The sequence below is a fragment of the Solanum stenotomum genome, chromosome 2, assembly GCF_019186545.1.
Source record: "Solanum stenotomum isolate F172 chromosome 2, ASM1918654v1, whole genome shotgun sequence".
Lineage (NCBI taxonomy): Eukaryota > Viridiplantae > Streptophyta > Magnoliopsida > Solanales > Solanaceae > Solanum > Solanum stenotomum.
In genome coordinates, this window is record NC_064283.1 from 24825715 (window position 1) to 24845555 (window position 19841).

Genomic DNA, 19841 nt, shown 5'->3' on the forward strand with positions numbered 1-19841 from the left:
TAAAGGATCTCCCCCTCCCGGACACAAAAGCTCTAACCCACCCCCACCACGCAAACGCTATAATCCCCTACCCCGTTGCCATCACTAAAAATACGTTTCAAAGCAAGCATAAGCAGGCCCCAAAAAGTGTGATTAGTGCCACCTTGCCCCGTGGCTGAAAGAGCCCACAAACATATGTACTTGGTAGTCCTATTTATTTTTGTATCTGTTCCTAATATCATCGCAATTGAAACATAAGTTCCAGATAAAGAAAATTGGCACCTAACTATAAAATGGAGCTTCACACATTTTGTTTCACCTTTTGGCACAATCTCTCTTAAGCCCATCCCACTTGAGTAATTTCGATTTGTTTCAGACAGTAAATGATTTTCTAACATACTTTATCCTTTATCCAATAAGATAAAGAGGGAACTGGGAAGTTGATCAGAAGCATGAACGATATCACTTCTAATGGAGCAGGAGAGAAACTCTGGGGAAATAGAAAGAGAGAAGAAAATACAGACACAAATAAAGTTTTAATCTTTACAAAAAGATGGCGTTCACCCTCTCTATCCAGCAACCCGCTCTCTTCTAATGAAAGATAGATGCTACTGTTGGCCGTCCCTGCAATAATAATCATGTCTTGTTTAACCTACAATACAAAGTAGAATAGTAGTCAGACGAAACGAACCTGAGAGAGTAAAGAAAGCTAACATCCAAAATATAAAGAATCAAGAAGCAGCATGACTAACTAAACAGAATAGAATTTCCCAAAATGTAGTTACTTCCTTTTGACTGCTTGAAAAAGAATGTCGCTTTTTATACTTAGTATATCTTTAGTTTCAAATACCACATGACATGTTTAAGGCCACAATATTCAGAGGATGACTTTGTACTTGCATGCATCCTTAGGTTAAGACCACATGATTCTTAAATTCAGTGTCCAATTAAACTAAGACACAAAATTGAAAAGAGGGAGTATTTAAGAAAAAATGTTGGCAAGGTAGCTGTTACAACTTGAGAAAATACCATATCCAAAAATGAAGGACTGAGGATGGAAATTTAGATACTGAAAAGACTTTCCTTCATACGGGGGGGGTATTACAAATTTCTTTGAGTAAAAATCCTGTAGCTTCTTCAGAATTTTTCTGACATTGGTATATACAGAGAACACATAAAATTTTAGGGACGGGGAGTGAGCAAAGACCACGATGAAGTTGTTTCTTGCCAGATTATACAAATTTAGATCAAACAAACGAGTATTCAAATGTATAGATTTCATGAGTGCATTTACAATGCGCAAATAAATTACCTCAAGCTGTGATCATTTTGGAGCTTAAGCATCAAATACCTCCCTCTACGCCTGGTGTAATTGTAAGGAGCATCGGCTTAAATGAGATAACTGGTGTGTAGCTGAGCTCATATGTCACTTGCCGTGACCCAAATATGTTGAACTTTCCTACACTACTATGAGCAACCTCTGCGTCAGAACCCCTTTTAAAGACTACCCTAGCACGAGAAGTTTCCTGATGAACTTCAGTTTCTAATTCCTTCAATGGCCCAAACCGCCTAAACATTTTATTAAGGTTCATTTCAGATGGAAGAGGACTACCCTCTGCAAAAATTAAAATGAGTTCTGCTGGCTCATGTTTCCTCTTCTCAATGTCCTCAGTAGGAACACCTGGTGTCATGTCATGATCGACACTCGATTTTCGTTTTCTAGTGTATGATCTACGAGCTGGTTTATTGGATTTCTCTGGATCTTGAACCGTGACACTCTGACTATTCTGCAATGGCTGCTCCTCTCCACAGTTTTGTACAACCCTGTCTGTCCAATAAGAATCATTTACATCATCGAACTCGAATTCTTCAGCAAAACCAGCTACAGTTTGTGAAGCTCTTTTTTTACGACCACCAGCAGCTCTTCCCGCTGACAAATTCTGCTTCATTGAATTCTGCCCCACAGCAACCGAATTTCTAAAACCTGAAAAGAAAGTAGAGATGGTTTTTAAGAAGTTGTAGCTTTTCAATGGAGCCCGTGCCACCAACTGAAGCTGTAAGAGCAACTCATTTGCAGAAGGTAGTTCAGTTGGAATCACAGCTTTGCCCTTTGGAGAGTCCTGTGATTGAACATCAGCCCCACTTTGATCACTGCTGCCCTTCAGAAGTGAGGCTGAGCGAGTTAATTGGCTTGCCACTCTTAGAATGCATTCACCAATACGGAAGGATGGTTTAGGAGATACAGACGCTGTGGTCGACACTTTGGCAGCATAAGCACTTGTTTTCTTGTCCGATCCATCAGTACGAGAATCAACAGCTTTCCTCTTCTTGCTGGAAGTGAATGATTTTTCATCCAAATCATCCTCACCATCTGGAGAATACTCACATTCCATATTATCCATCAGCTCTGACAAGCTTCGCTCTTTCAGTTTGTTCTGTGAGCTATCTTTTGAACTGTGCTTACGTTTGCGAGCGGAGACTTTACTGGTGGGATGCTGCTCACTGCCTTCCGAAGCATGACCGTTATCATCAATTGCACTCTCCACATGTGGTATGTCAGCATCGTTTTCTAGGAATTCTCCACTCAACAAGAATTGTGGTGGCAGACGATATCCCTTGAAGCGACAAAAGGCAACTAACTGAGCTCGAGCAATAGTGAGATCCAATCTATCAGCCCGACAAGTTGGTGATAGGGCTAATGCTTTCATATAGTGCAGGAGCTTATCAGGTACAAAGGAAGTGACTCCAGTTGATTTGTCCACTCCATATCTTTTGCTTGATTCTTCACGAATCCCAGTGTTCTCCACAATCTGACATGAAATCTCATCATAGGAATCTCCAGGCGTGCATGAGCAAGCAAGGCCAAGTTCAACCCGTCTTGAAACCTCTTCTAAAGCACTGCTTATAGCGTTTTGAAATGTTTCTGAATTACTTTGCTTCTCAATCTGAGAGAAATGAGAACAGAATGGCCTCAACACAGATGCATCATTCCAAGCAAAAGTTCGATCTCCAAAATAAGCTACCAAAAACCCATCTTTCTTATGGTACTTGATGGCCTTTTCTGAAGCATCAGAAGGATCAAATATCTGTCCAGGCCACCAAGGATGGCTTCTAACCTTTCCCCAGACTAAATCAGAAATAGAGTACTGGCCCTCATTTTCTGGTGGAATAAGATAACCAGGATGCATATTCAACAAGCTCACAGGCTTCTCATTCAACATCACTGTGTGGCTTGTCTCGGATACAACTTCTTCAGTTCCTTTGTCTTGCTCTGGAGATTCCTGCACAGTACCAGGATAAAGTTTCTCAACTTCACCTTTCTCTTGCTCATCTGTAACCTTCATCATTTCTGGAGCATGAACATGGAAAACAAGATCCTCAGTTGCCTTGAAAGAGTCCTGGTCCTCATCGACTTGATTCATCTTGGTATCGCTGGTATCAGAAATACAAGTTTCTACGATTTGATCTCTAACTGGAGGGACATCAGCACCAAAATTTATAGCAGCCTGAGATTTTATAGCATCCTCTAAATTAGATTTGTTCTCTTCATTTGATATTTTATCGGCAGTTGCTGCATTCTCGGCATCAAGATCCATCTCAGAAGCAAGCATATTAACATGCTCCACTACACCTTCTTGTTTCACATAGAATTCAGATTCTTCGGTAATATTTGAACGCAATCCTGTAACAGCACCATTTTTTGTATCATGAGCCAGATCATCACCTTGAACAGGACCTTCTCCAAGAGCAGTGTCTTCAGCCTCCACTTTGTGTTCAGCCTCAACCTCAAAGTCACTCTCTATTAATAAAGAAGGTGACTTCACATTAACAGCATTAGAATCTGAGGTTTTGGAAGTATCCTGACATGCTAATGAAGTTCCTTCTGGATCTTCAGTCATAACATCATCATTAGATGGCACTGCACTCATCTGGGGATCGCCTTCTTTTCCAGCATAGTTATCAAAGAGCAATAAGCTCTCATTCTCAACATGCTGCACTAACATGTCACCATCCAAACTTTCTGGCAGCAAGTGTGTTACTTTGTTTGTTTCATCCCCAGTGTTCATATCTCTCGTACTAATCATAGTCTCCAGAGACACCCTTGTTTCATCTTCCAGAATATTTTCACCCATGGTGCAACTTAAGCTTGCTGTAGTAGTTCCAAGCTGGGCATTCCTGTCCTTGTCCATTTCAACACTAGCTCCATCACTTCGGCAAGCTGGTTCATAAGGGGCTTCCAAGGGTCCAACTCTTGCATCATTTTCCAACCTGGCATCAACCTCCACTATATTCAGACTCTCATCATTCATGGAAAAAGTCAAAGTGCCAGTTGTCTCAGGACAAACCCCCTCAACTTCCATTTCATCAAGGTTTCCGGTATCATGAGCACTAGCCTGTACAGGAAGCAGGAAATCATCATGAGTAACTTCACTTACTCCGTCTGCTACCTTAGGCTGCACATCTGGCAACTCGTCTGAACCACCTAAGCTCCCATTATCACTGGATATAGGAACTTTACAAGTTGAGACCTCACTACCCTCCAAATACACCTCTTTACAATTGCTAGTTTGGATTTCCATATTAGAAGTTTCTGCCTGTGTACATACTGCAAAGTTGTTTTTATCTTCATGCATGTTATCAACCTTTAATTCCCGATCCTCAGCATGGTTTGCTTTTTCACAGGAAGAACCAATAACTCCATTCTCTGCAGCCAAATTTCCCTTAAAGCTATGTTCTTGATTCCCAGGGTGCAATGGCACATTGGTACCATTGATGCCTAAGGAGTGATCATGTACAACTGGGGTGTGCTCAGCTGATATTCTTGAATCACCACTACCTACCTTAATTTCTTCTCCCTTATCTTCAGGGATTTGACTGTTTGGCCTCAAAGAAACCATTTCATCAGCACGATCGCTAGCAGAATCTTGAGACACTGGTATATCTACACCCAGATTATCACGACCTGCAGGAACCTGATGGCACATGTTAATTATTTGATCGTCTTCATGGTTAATTTTCTCCGGGAGTTCAACCACTGCATTCGAATTGTTATTCTCATCCTTGTTAAGCACCCCACCTTCTTGATCATAAACATCAGTTTCCATGGGTTCAACATCAGGATGTGAATTCTCATCCTCAATGCCCAAGCCAACTGTCTCCTTATCATGGACATCAGTTTCCATGGTTTCAGCTTCTGGATGTTTTTTCTGTACCAACTCACTGTCCTGATGTGAATCCTCATCATTGTTGCCCAGGTCATCTCTCTGCTCACGGACATCAGTTTCCATGGGTTCAACTTCTAAATGTGTATTCTCATCCTTGGTCCCCAAGGCATTTCTATCCTGATCATGTGCATTGGTTTCCATAGTTACAACTTCTGAATGTGATTTCCCTAACACATCACTGTCCCCTGACACAGCTCCTTCATCTGGATGGTCTGATATCCGATCCCTTGCATGACTAGAAATATCTTTTTCACTAGCCTGGCCAACTATCTCTCTGACTGAACTTTGATCTTTTTCAGAAGAATCCAAGCTAAGATTGTTAGCCTCTTCAGTTTCACGATTTGAATTGTCTTGCGGCACAAATGAAGAAGATTCAGCCAGAGGTTCAATTCCAGGATTCCACACCCCATCATCAGAAATATCCAGTCTTTGCGATGTCAATTCAGCACTCCCCTCAACAGATACAGTGCTCCTACCAACATTCCCTTCAGCATCCTCCTCTCTAACTCCGGTGCTAACTTGCTCTAAAACTCTATCAGCTGTTTCACTCGGCAACCTGGAATCAGACTCATTGTCCACTGTTTCAGAAACACCCCTGAACAACCCTGCAACATCAACTGAAGCCAAATCAGCACGTGCAGCAGATTCAGTGCTCCTGACGACAATTTTAGCCTCAACATCCTCCTCACTAACACTGAGGTTGACTTTCTCTACAACAGAACAAGCCGTTACACTTGGAACAATCTCAGTACCAGCTGCCACTGCGACATCCCTGGAAGACCCTGCAACTTCAAGTACCCCCTCAACCCCATTTCCAGTATTCCCATAATCCTCTTGACCAGCTTCACCGGATCGAAAATCTCTATCCCCATCCAAAGAATCTATTTTTCCAGAACCATCCTGCCCCAATTCACCACCTTCACCATCACCACAGACCCCATCAACAAAAACATCAGAACCTACCACCTCAACCATTATCTCCCCACCATCTTCATCATTATAAACCTCATCCGTCTGTCCCTCACCCCCCAAATTCTCCACAAGGGTTTCAGCCACAGAGGGTTCTGAAACACTAGTGACTGAACTTACCCCTTCTTCCTCATCCATAGTCACAGAATCTGAATACAAGAAAAAAATCAAATCTTTCAACTTTACATTTCAAGAATCAAGAATCAACTCATGATTAAAAGAAACCCTAATGGAAAATTAAGCAAACGGATCTACAGAATAAAGAAAATCTAGAGAACAAGAAAACAGCAAGAATAATTCAAGATTCAGACAACAAGCATAGAATTACAAAGTATAATTCAAGAAAACAGAAGAATTAGAGGAAAAAGACTGTACCTTTAGAGCTATTTGACTGAGTTTTTTTGAGGGTTCACTGTATGAGAGAGAAAGATAAAAAAATAAAATAAAGTGGGCGTAGTTTGCGTTGAAGGGAAAAAAGAAGTGAATTTGTTTGAAAGAGAAAAAGCAATAGCCGAAGTAAGTGTTTACTTGTCCTTTGTATTCTCACAATCTTTGAAACGCAGTTGCAGTGCGATAATGTGAAAATCCAACCACATCTTGACACGCTCGTGATTAGACGCAGGAGAATTATGTGCCTTTTTGAGTTTTGAGTTTGAGTTGAAACATTGTACTCTATTGTTTACTTCCGTTTTTAGTTTACTTTCTAGTCAAAACTACCCCTATACTTCCGTTTATTTTTTACTTATTATTAAATTAATATTAAAATAAAACTTTCGTACTTAGTAGAAAAAAAAAAATTTATAATGGAAACTTACGAAGATGACGGTAGCTTGGGCTTAATTGGAGATTTATAGTTATATTTTTTTCTTAATTACAAACTATAGCTACATGTTTGAGGGAGGAGAGAGGTAAGCGAGACTAGGAGAGGGAGGAGAGAGGCTAGCGACATCTGAGAGAGTGAGAGGAGAGAGGTGAGAAAGGTTGAATACTTGTTGTATTAAAAACTATTGTATGTAGCTACATATTAGGAGGAGAGAGGCGAATGAGATCGAGAGATAAAAGAGAGGATGAATATATGTTGTATTCATTGTATCACGAATAAAATTGATACATAATACAAATATAATTGATACAAAATACAAACAAAAAGTTGTTTGAATTCAATTGATATAAAATACAAAGCTCTCACTTATATTTGATTGAATATAAGGGTGTCAAAATGAGCTCAAATATAGGTAACCCGCCCATTTCGTTCAGAATTTTATGGATTGGGCTCAAGATAATTTGAATTGGATTCAATCTCAACTCATTCAAGCATTAACCTATTTTAAAATAATCTTCAATTGAGCTCAATTTAATCTCTAATTTCAACTTGTTTTAAGACACTTTAATTGCATTGATGTAATGTATGTTCCTATATTGAAGGTATGAATTACTATCTATTTTATATCTTCTAGGATTTATCTATCAATTTGTAACTTCTTCTTTTTTCTGGAGTTGAAATTCAAATGGTAGTTACAAAAGTTAAACAACAGTATGTTAAAATTATTGAGATTAAGCGGGTCAAACTGGATGAGTCATGACACAATCATTTTTAGCCCATTTGAGCCCAACCCATTTGAACTCAAAGTAAACTTAGGAGTGTCATGACTCAACCCGATTTCTATTTCAATCCATTTTAATATCTTCAATTTCAACTCAATTCACCCATTTGATATCCCTAATTGAATGTAATTGATACATAATACATTTTCTAGAGAGGATGAATATATATTGTATTCATTGTGTCAAGTTTTTTCACAAATATAATTGACACAATTAATTTGTATCATATATCAGATATAGTTGTATTAACGAACACAACATTTATCGTCAAATACAATTGATACAAAATACGTATACAGTTGATATGAAATACAAAAATATTTTATATATAATATAAAAAACGATTGTCATATCATGTGGAATATTTTTCAATTGCAGTTGTTTGGGATGGAGAGAGAGGGGCGAGAGAGAGAGACAAGGGAGAGAGGGAGAGAGAAGAGAGAAATTTTCTATAAAACCCTACATACAACTACAAATATTATCCTTTGGAGGTAAAATTGTGTTCATAGCTATAGTCCTACAAAGCATTCCGATCTACCTGTTAGTTGCAATTATTATGCCGAAGTGTGTTATTCAAGACCTACATAGAATCTTTGCAAAATTCTTGTGGTCTTTTAATGAAAAAAGGAGATATAAGCACTGGGTGTCTTGGGATAGTATATATCTACCTAAAGAGGAAGGAGGTTGCATTTTAGATCATTATTTGATGTGTCAAAGACTTTATTTGCAAAGCTTTGGTGGTCTTTTAGAACAAAGAAGTCTATGTGGGCTAATTTTCTATGGAACAAATATTGCAAAAGACATAGACCACGGGTTGTTGATTGGAATGGAGGGTCTCAAGTGTGGAAGTTCATGTTAGAAGCTAGAAATCAGTTTGATCAAGAGATTTGATAGGAACCAAGATATGGTAATTCAAGTATCTGGTTTGACAACTAGAATAAACTTGGTGCTCTTCATTACTACTTACCTATTGGGGTCGATAACCATTATCATTTGGAGGAGGTGAAGTCCTTGATGACACAAGGGGGATAGAATGAAGAGTTGCTACAGAATGAATTCACGGAGGAGGTTTGACATCACATAACTCAGGAGGTCCAAGTGACGGAAGGAATAAGAGATTGGAATAAGCCGTGGTGAATGCAAAACAGTTCAGGCAGATTCTCTATCAAAAGTGCTTAGGAACTAATAAGGCAGAGGAAAGAGGTGAATGATGATTTCAAAAATATATGGATCAAAGGGTTACCTTTCAAAGTTAGTTTTCTCGTTTGGAGGCTATGGAAACAAAGACTACTGGTGGGGGGGAATTCTTATCAAAATAGGCATGGTAGATGAAGTTCATTGTTGTTGTTGTTGTGATTCTAATGTACAAGAGACTATAGAGCATATATTCATATCATGTCCAGCAACTCAAATGCTATGGGTGAGTTATGCAAATGTTGTAGGCATTCAAGGTCCATTTATACAGTTGCAACAAACGATTAAGATGTGGTAGGAGGCTGATTGTGCAAATAAATTGAAGTGAATTGTTAAAGTTGTTCCTGCTTTTATTATTTGGGAGATTTGGAAAAGAAGGAATTGCATTGCTCATGGAGGTAAAAAATCTATTCATACTATGGATTTGAAGGTAAATAAAAACTTATTTCGATATGTTTCCTACTTATTTCCATGGTTGAGAGAATTGCCTATGGACTGGCCAAAGAGTGCAATTGCTTGAAGGTTATACGCCCATCTTAAAATGCAAAATAGTTCATTGGGAATTTCCCAACAATGGGGTGTATAAATGTAACTCAGATGGATCAACAAAAGGAAATCCTAGACCTAGTTCTAGTGCTTTTTGTATTAGAGATTGTGAAGGCGAGTTGATTTTTGCTGAATGCAAAATGATTGGGGATAGAACTATTTTGGAAAAGAGACAGAAGCTTTGTTAATGGGTTTACAATATTGCATCAATAATCAGTTGCTTCCTTTGATTTTGGAGACTGATTCGTTGACTCTTATGAAGATCATTGATGGGATTTGGGAAGTACCATGGGCCATTTCTCCGAGGATATTAAAGATTATGAGGCTAATGGAAAATCAATTGATAGAGGTGAAACACACGCTAAAGGAAGGGAATTTCCTAGCGCATTATTTTGCTAACCTAGCCTTTTGTTTTGTAGGTACAATGTCAAAGCAATTTAATTCAAGTTTAGATGTTCCACATCAAGGTAAAGTTATAATTAACATGGAAAAGAGCATAACTCCTAACCTTCGATTTACAAGATGCCAAAACAGGAACTACAAATTAATGGACAGCACAACAACAAACACAAATAGTCAAGGGATTGGATAGTACCACAGTCACAAATGGCTAGAGATAGGGTTGACATGTACAAAACGGTATGAGTCTAAGAGGCGAACCTCTAGATCTGGACCTTTAACAATGGTATCAACTTCCTGAGGTTCAACCTGCTGAGGAAAAGATCAATTGGTAAGTTTTTAAAGCTCTGTCAACTTATTTGATTTAGTTTTAGAGAGATCTTACCATGAAGTTGATCGAAAATGGAGATAAATGGAGCTGAAGAAGTCTTCTTTGGTACTGATTTCATGAGGTTCATGAGAGCTTTGAGCGCCTAAGTGAAATTTGACCAAGCTCCAACTTATTTCTCCTTTCAGTTGCTTCTTTTTGGTTAAGAGATCTCAATTGACTTCACTGATTCTGTAACTTGCCAACAACTTGGATTGATTAGAGAAGAAGATGGAATTTGTTGAAGTTTTGTGGATAAAGAAGAGTGACTGTTCACTTTCCTCTTTTGTTTACTGGTTTTTAGTTTTTTGTCTTTCTTGTTTTTGTTATTTTGATTTGGATATTGATTTGAACTTTTTGTATGTTTTTTGTTTAATAATAAATGACTTATATAGCCTCTCTTTTTTTTTAAAAAAAAACAGCTACGAGTTATAATTAATTTAAACTATAGTAGTTTATTGTAAATATATATCACATGTTTACCTTGTTGTGTAGTTTTTTTCATTTATAATCCGTTCACCACTGACATTAATACAAATATTAACTTGGGCGGATTTCCTCAAATCGATCAAAATTATCCAATTTCACTTATTTTGGTCAGTCTTCTTCTTTCCAATGCAATTCATCTAATTAATTTAATTCACACAAAATAAAAATTAAATAAATAACTACCCCGAATTAAAATATCACATTTTAAATAAGATTGAAAATTAATTGTTGAGAACAATGACTACTTTTGAAATAATGTGGCAAATTTTTGAACTTTTTTCTTAAATGTGGTTGTTTTTTGAATTGTACATTCTTCTTCAATGAACTTGCAACTTAAATTCCCTCAAAAATACGGAATTCTTTACTAAATTATCCCAAATTTTATTTATGAGTTCTCCGAGCCATTTTTAAACTTTTGCAATAATATTGAGTGAAAATAGAGCTCGTTTGTGGCAATTCAATTTTTATAAATATTAGCTTTGATTGAGCTTTAATGGTAGAGTGTCTTCTTCTTTAAATTATTTTTGTACAAATCAATGGTAAACTACAAAATAAACTAGAATCAACAACTATATAGATCAAAACAACACTCATTCACAATAGATTTGTTACCTCAGTCTTCTGAATTCGTGAGTCTAAGCTCTAGTCGACTTCTTTATTTTTTAAATGGTAACAAGTGGTACTTCAAACTTCAAATCTAATACAATGGCAATCCACAAAATGGACTGAAAATCAATAATAGATTCCTCAATTCAATTTTCAGATTTTTCAACTTTTTCTTTTTTTATTATATGTGATTTAATTTTGTATGTAATCCTTCATCAGTGATTGTGAATGTCACGACCCAAAGTAAACCCTAGATGTGACATGTCGTATACAAGTCACTTGACATACATATACACAACATAATTGAGAAAAAATAAGAAATCTCGTAAGAAGTAAAGAGTTTGACATATAAGCGAAAGTACATCAAAGTCTTGACAAGTCATCTATTACCTAAAATGAGTAGTCGGAACATAACTCGTACACCACATACAATGTATGAAACTAAAAACATAAGGAAAGCAATAAATGTGACATCATCCTCGAAGTATGAGGAATCACCAAGTCTTCAAAGTCTATAAGTGCTCACTAGCCATGAACGGAGGGAGAGGAGTCGTCAAGTCATACATTAGTGAAACAATGTCGGAACAAGCGTGAATTAGTACATGTAATGTAATAAGTATGAGGGGAATGCAATAAAACATGAGGCATGATCATAAGGGGACACAATCGGAAACATGATATGCATGACCAAGCTAGCATAGTAAAATCTTTTAAAGATATATCAGAAATCATTAACATGGCCAATGCATCTTAAAATCATCATGAAAGCTTAATAAAACATTTGAAAGCAATTTAGTTTATTTTTGTGAGATATTTACTATTAACCAACATAGACCATGTGACCTATAACATGGAATCTGGTGTCTTGCTCCCACACCGAAAAGAGATGGCATTGCTTGCCAAGGCAACAACTTTACATTTCTACCTTCGGTAGATTCACTATATATGTCACTTAGGACAACCTATGGGGGCACGTATTTAGGGACAAAGGAGATTTCTACTAGAGACCCGACCTCTGCTAACGGGAGAGCCTACATCTCAATGTCCTCTCGATGCTAAGTAAAAATCTCAACAGAATAGTTATAAACATAAAATCATCATCATCCATAGAAAAATACAATTAAAATACTAATCCAAGATAGAAACATCATAGAGTAGCTCCTTAAACCATGTGTGAGAAAACCTTTTATCATTCATGATTCCTTATGTATGTGAGAAAACCTTTTACAATTCATGCATATGCGAGAAAATCTTTCACAATTATATAGATGATTATCTTAAAGCAACTTAGATTATAAATCATTCTTTATCATGAATCATGCATAAGTTCATGAAAACACATTCATAGATTCATAGTTTTTCTTCAAATTCATGCAATTAGAGTTCATAGTCAAAATCATGATCAATGCATGAGTTCACATAGAATTAGTTGAAAAGCATGCAATTGAGTCTAAATCATCAAAATAAGATCATAATCAATCAATTAATCCCATACAATTAGAACCCATGAGAATTCAATGAAAAATCTTAATCAATTTGATTGGAATTGAATTGGAAAATTGAAGAATCTTTAGAGACTCAATGGATGAATGGAACCCATAGATGAATGAAACCTATTGATGAACTCCCTGCATACCTTAATTGATGCCCTAAGCAATGATGATGAAAGTAGACTTGATCTTGAAGAACCCTAGCTTCATCTTTCTTGATCTAGAGAGAAGTTTTTTGAAGAGAACTTTGAAGAGAAATGAGGAATTTTATTGAATAAGGGAGTTGGGGAAATTTCTAAGGGTAAAAGGTAGTAATAGGGCTTAGATTTAGGGTAAAAATGACGTAGTATAGGTATTGCGTGAATAGAAAAAGACTCAAATACCACTTTAAAATAACTGCTAGAGGGGTCTTACAGATCGATCAATGGTCCCTATAAACGTCTATGGACCGTATTGGTCGTCCGTAGACTTGATACTGGGACTAACAAAATTATGAAGAGTTCCACAGGTCTATTCTACGGTCCATCGAAAGTTTCATGGACCGTAGACCCAACCGTAAAACTCATGAACTAAAAAACCTTCCAAATCTGAGTTCAAGTTCAAGATAAAGGTCTACGACTCGTCAAATTTTCCACGACCCATACAACCTTCCGTAAACCCAAAAGTCAAAATTTCAACTAAGTTTGGGACCTTTTCTACAATCACATCCTACGGACCGTCCTGGTGGTCTGTAGGAAAATTTTAGAGACCCAAAATCAAAGGTTATTTCTTACGAATCCTTTCTACAAACCGTAGAACCTTTTATGGTCCATAAATAGGACTTGTAGACTGGACCTGCAGTAAACTATGCAACTTTTTTTTCCGAGATGTTACAGTGAAAAACTATATTTTTGTCAATCTTTTAATATTGGTTGGTTATTTTATTTAGTGGGTTGGGTTTAAAAACTTTATATTTTATATCTTTAGCGCACTTAATTAGTGTGTTATATTGCTTTCATAAGCCGATCAAGCCTTAACAGTCATTAAGGTTCATGGTGTAACACCTTGGACTCGAGAAAATAGAAAAATACAGCTTTCCAGAATCTTGTATCAGAACCAATGGAAACCACCCACGGATCGTAGGTGGGTCCCGTGGTTCAGTCCCAAACTTAGGGGAATTTCAAAATCTATAGATGACACCTACGGTGGTGAAACACGGTTCGTTGATTGACTCACGAACCGCAGGATGGTTCCATCGTTGGGGTCCAGAGTTTTATGGTCTCTGATCCCACCCATGGCCGACTAGTACGGTCCATGGTTGGACCTACGGACCGTAGGTCTAACCTTAGGTGAGGAAAATTGATGTTGGGTCAACTTCAAATGGTCATATCTTTTAGCACAAAATGAATTAGGTGGCACATGACCTATCAAATAAAAGATAATTGAATCCTCTTTCCAATGCCGCCATGTTTTCTAAAATACAAGCTCGGAGTAAAAAGTTATGCTCATTTTAGTGAAGCCCTGTCGGGCAGAGCATGAACAATGACTCCTAACGATGGTTTGTAAGTCAAACGATGGCTCGTTAGTCCTGTAGTAGATGGCACTTATCAGTTTTAAGTAAGAGTCATTTTGGTCCTTTCCCCTATGCGTTGGGCACTTAAACTACGTCATTTGATGCCTAAACTATGTAGTTTTACTCAGTTTAAGCCTAATAACCTAGTCGGACATACCTAGAATCCTCATTCTCCAAAAATTATCCAAATTAGAACAAAAAGAAGAAAAAGAGGCGCCAGTTTCCTTCAAGAACATGCAACAGTGTTCTTCAAGTTTCTGCCCGAAATCAAAGGATTTCTCCGTAGATTTCGTCACCAAGAATGTGGGATTTCACTAGTGGGTTCCTTTCATCCAATAGGTACCTATAATTTAGTCAGCTCCTTGATTCTCCATATCTTGTTTAGACCTAGGGTGTCACTCCCCGAGGCTACCCCTGGGAATAAACACAGGACCTTGGATCACAAGTGACCCTAAACTAACCCTGAGTTGGCATATCATAAGCAAATTAAACATATCTAAGAAAGATAATTGATGTGGAAGCTAAATCATGAGATAACTGAATGATGGGGATTACTTAATACTAGTCTGAATATATATAAAATTCTAAGAGTTTTAGTGATACTGAACAATCACTCAAAAACTAAAGCTGAATCTAAAACTATGTCTGAAAAAGCCTCTACTGACTAGAGTTACTGGGACACGTCCCCAGCTAACCCTAGTAAAACTGAAACTGAAATGAAAGACTAAATCTAAAAACATGTCTATTGTCCTCGAAGTATGAGGACTCACCACTGAAGTTGTTGTATGTAGATCGGGAATCGATCTACATGTAATCTAGATGTTGAGAACCTGAACCTACATCATGAAAAGATGTAGCTCAAAGTATGCATTAGTACTTGAAAGGTACTGAGCATGCATGATAGGATAAAAGCTAAACAAAACATATAAGTTGAACAAAGCATAACTGAGTAATGACATAATCTGAACATGATGGAAATACTGAGATATACTGAAAAGAACTGAACTGAATGCAATGACCATATACATAACATGTTGAGACTGAATGATGAACTATAACAGAAAACCTAGTCAAAGGCACTAGAATCTGACTATGAGAGCTACTAATAACCGATATAACCACCACGTGAGCTACCGTGGTGCCCGATGTATACCATCCATCGAAGGGTCCGATATACCTTGTCAGGGGTATAAAGGCATGACTGACGTGATCACTAAAACTGATGCCCACTAGAGGGGACTTATAAATCTACGGGGGCATATAGTTCTGGGACTATGAGGGTACGCTGAAACCCTAGTCCAATCAATGTTAAGCCTACTCCCAACTAAATATGTATATGATACATTATGACTGAAATACTGAATAGCTCAAAATAGTGACATGCAAGTCTGATAATGTAATACTTATATACTGATAATGTGACATTCGAAAGATGAAGCATGTATATCTGTCTAACTAACCTAGAATGTGTAGTTCATGAACTAAGAGAATCTACACAACTAGGGTTCCAAGTTTCATGCAAAGAACTAAGCAATGATTCTACGAAAACATGATAATCTGATTAGGAATACTCTAACAACTAAATCACAACGAATATCTAAGGTTTTAGAAACCCTAGGTCTGAGCAAGATATAGAGAATCAAGAATTTGACTGAATTCTAGGGACCTAATGGTTGAAAGGAATCCACTAGTGAAATCCACATACCTGGTGACGAAATCTACGGAGAAATCCTTTGATTTTGAGGCTGAAACTTAAAGAAAACCTGATGCATTCTTGGAGAAAGCTATTACTTATTTTATCCTCTTTTGCTCTAAGTTTGGATGATATTTGGTGAATAAAAGTTCTGGGCATGTCTGACTAAGTTATTAGGCTTAAACTGAGTAAAACGACGTAGTTTAGGCATCAAACGACGTAGTTTAAGTGTCCAACGCATAGGGGAAAGGACCTAAACCCCTGACTTAATGAAGCCAATCCACGGAGGGAACGACGGTTCGTCGTTTGGGTTCGTCGTTCATGATCTGCCTGATAGGGGTTCACTAAAACGAGCATAACATTTTACTCGGAGATGGAATTTCAGCAAACTTGGTGGCGTTGGAAAGAGGATTCAATTATCTTTAATTTGATAGGTCATGGGCTACCTAATTCATTTTGTGCTAAAAGATATGACCATTTAAAGTCGACCCAACTGCCAATTTCCTTCAATTGGTTGTTGACCCTCACCTACAGTCAGACCTACGGTCCATAGGTCCAACCACGGACCATCCTGGTCGACCGTGGGTGGGATCAGAGACCATCAACATTTGGGCCTTAATGATGGAACCCACATATAGTCCGTAGTTCTACCTACTGTTTATGGGTGGTTCCATCGGTACTAACACTAGTTTTTCTGAAAACTAGGATTTTCTTCCTTTTGAAATTCGAGGTGTTACAATATCTCCCCCTTGGGTACATTCATCCTCGAATGAAGTCTAAACAAGCTAAGTATGGAGGGAAGGAGCTGCAATCCCTACCACTAAGTACTAGAAATTGATATTTGACTGAACTGAGTTCCAAAAACATGAAAAATGCTAAAATGCTAGTACAACTGAAGGATCAAGGTACTAAGACTGAATTTTCGCACGAGTAAACTGAGAGATTGGAGAGGAACTATTATCTCAAGCTGAAACGGAATTGGAATATAAGAGATGAGGATACTTGGCCTTCATGGCTGCTTCTGCTCCCCAAGTAGCTCCCTCTACGGACTGACTCCTCCAAGTTTGTCAAACCTCATCACCCTTTTCATAGGTGATACTTTCAGGAAAACCAATCATCTATCTCAAACTCTAAGTTCCTTCTCCTTACATCTGCATAGGACTTCTATTTTAAGTCTATCTCTAATGAGCTGAACTTTTCCCATAACATCATGTACTAAATCTGACCCAATCAAGGTTGTTTCACCCACTCATCCACCTTAGGAACACATAAGCGACCATCTCCCCCTTGGGAGAAAACCTTTACTTTCTACTGATGAATTGTACTTTCCAACTAGAGTAATATGGGATCACTGTCCGGTTTTTCCTTAACCTTTGCTACCAATGAAGATTTCGGTCTATTCAAGGCTATCACACCACCATCTGATGTGTCTGTAAGACTAACTCCTAAGCGAGCAAGCCGATGAACATCTTTTGCTAATTCCTTCCCTTTTTCCTTTGCATATGCTACACTACCCTTTAGAGATCATCTTTCTTGTTTGGAGGTAAGAGATAAATCTACCTATAGGCACTGAGTTACTACTTTTCCATTTTAAGACTGGCTCGTTGGAAACTAAAACCGAACGATCCTAGTTCTACAATCGACTGAGGCATAACAGGAATGTAACCAATCCATGCCTAGAATGATATTGAAATCTACCATTTCTAACTCTACAAGATCTGTTGAGGTGAATTTCTGAGAGATTGTGACAGGGCAATTTCTGGATACCTATCTAGCTATAACTGGGTCACCAACTGGAGTAGAGACTAAGAAAGGTTCTGAAAGAGTTTCTGGACTGACACCTAAGATTATTGTTATATAAGGAGTTACAAAAGACAAAGTAGCCCATGTTGTCTTTCCAGTGAGTGTACCATATGTGAGCCACATCCTTAAGCTGGTAGGATGCCAGCTCTACCCTATCATTACCAGTCACTTGCATCACTCCAAAGATTTTCTTAACCTCATTAATGAATTTTTGTGGGTCCTCACAAACTTGCAACCCTAAAAACTCAGGCGGATTCATCCTAAAAAAATCTCGAACTCTAACTGCAGTTGACCCAACATTGGTATTAGTAGGAACTGGATCTGCTGACTATTCTGATTGGCTACACACTGAGCCAAAAGTTGGATCACATTCTGAAACTCTGCATTCGAAACCTCATGGTATGGGACTGGAGGAACTGCACTTGCGTTGCATGCATTAGCATTCTGTGGGTAAGTTTTATGAGGAGACATGATCTTAAGTGCATAACGATGGATTAAAAAGAGGAAATGGGATCCTATCTCCCGCACAATAAGAGTAACAAAGAGAGTGAAGTTTTCTTAAAATACTTCAGTGCCTTCCTCTCATTAGATGTGGTGCACTTCACACCCGTGAAAGAGACTCTACTTAGTGCGGCTTTTAGACATCCTAGGACTATTAAACCTAATGCTATGATACCAAGTTTGTCACTCCCTAAGGCTACCCCTGGGCGGAAACATGGGACCTAGAATCACGAGTGACCCCAAGCTAACACTGAGCCGGTATATCATAAGCAAGCTGAACATATGTATGAAAAGATAACTGAAGTGGAAGCTAAATCATGAGATAACTGAATGATGGGGAATACCCAATACTGGTCTAAATATATATAAAATTCTAAGAGTTTAGTGATATTGAACAATCACTCAAAAACTAAAGCTGAATCTAAAATTATGTCTGAAAAAGCCTCTACTGACTAGAGTTACTGGGATATGTCCCCAGCTAACCCTAGTAAAACTGAAACTGAAATGAAAGACTATATCTGAAAACATGTCTATTGTCCTCGAAGTATGAGGACTCACCACTGAAGTTGTTGTAGGTGGATCGAGAACTGATGTACGCGTAATCTGGATGCTAAGAACCTGAACCTACATGATGAAAATATGTAGCGCAAAGTATGTGTCACTACTTGGAAGGTACTGAGCATGCATGATTGGATAAAAGTTGAACAAAACATATAAGCTCAACAAAGCATAACTTAGCAATGAAATAATATGACCATGATGGAAATACTGAGATATACTGAAAAGAACTGAACTGAATACAATGACCAAGTACATAACATGCTGAGACTGAATAATGAACTATAATTGAAAACCTGGTCAAAGGCTCTAGAGTCTGACTGTCGGAGATACTAATAACTGATATAACCACCATGTGAGCTAACCGTAGTGCCTGATGTATGCACCTCACGTGAGCTAACCGTGGGAATCAAATTTAGTGATGACGCCACAGTCATGCCTTTATACAACTGGCAAGGTATATTGGGTCCTCTCGATGGAGTGTATACATCGGACTCCACGTTTAGTTCACGTGGTTATTGTCGATTAATAGTAGCTCCCACAGTCAGACTCCTAGTGTATTTGACCAGGTTTTAAGTATATACTTCAATATTCAGTTTAGCATGTCATATTCATGATTAACACTTGGTCATTGCATTCAGCTTAGCTTTTCAGTTATGTTTCAGTATTTATATTTTTGCTCAGAATATGTCATTGCTTAGTTATACTCTATTCAACTCGTATATATGTGTTCAACTTAATATCTATATCCTGCATGCTTAGTACATTCCAAGTACTGACGCATACTTTGCGCTACATCCTTTCATGATGTAGGTTCCAGATCATGCTTAGATTGATTATCAGTCCGTATTTATCAGCTTCAGCG

General features: G+C 37.9%; 1 protein-coding gene across 1 annotated transcript; it reads right to left on the reverse strand.

Moving 5' to 3' along the window:
* Positions 1-432: 432 nt before the first annotated feature.
* On the reverse strand, positions 433-6690 carry LOC125854235 (uncharacterized). The gene is made up of 3 exons (XM_049533731.1): positions 6549-6690; positions 1292-6322; positions 433-631 (listed from the first exon to the last, which is right to left on the reverse strand). Exon 2 carries the CDS (start codon positions 6309-6311, stop codon positions 1323-1325), a length of 4989 nt encoding a protein of 1662 aa, XP_049389688.1. The 5' UTR covers positions 6312-6322; positions 6549-6690; the 3' UTR covers positions 433-631; positions 1292-1322.
* Positions 6691-19841: the final 13151 nt, after the last annotated feature.

What these genes read in the sequence shown, in the direction of transcription:
- LOC125854235 (XM_049533731.1), bottom strand. Translation starts at nt 6,311, where the DNA reads ATGGATGAGGAAGAAGGGGTAAGTTCAGTCACTAGTGTTTCAGAACCC.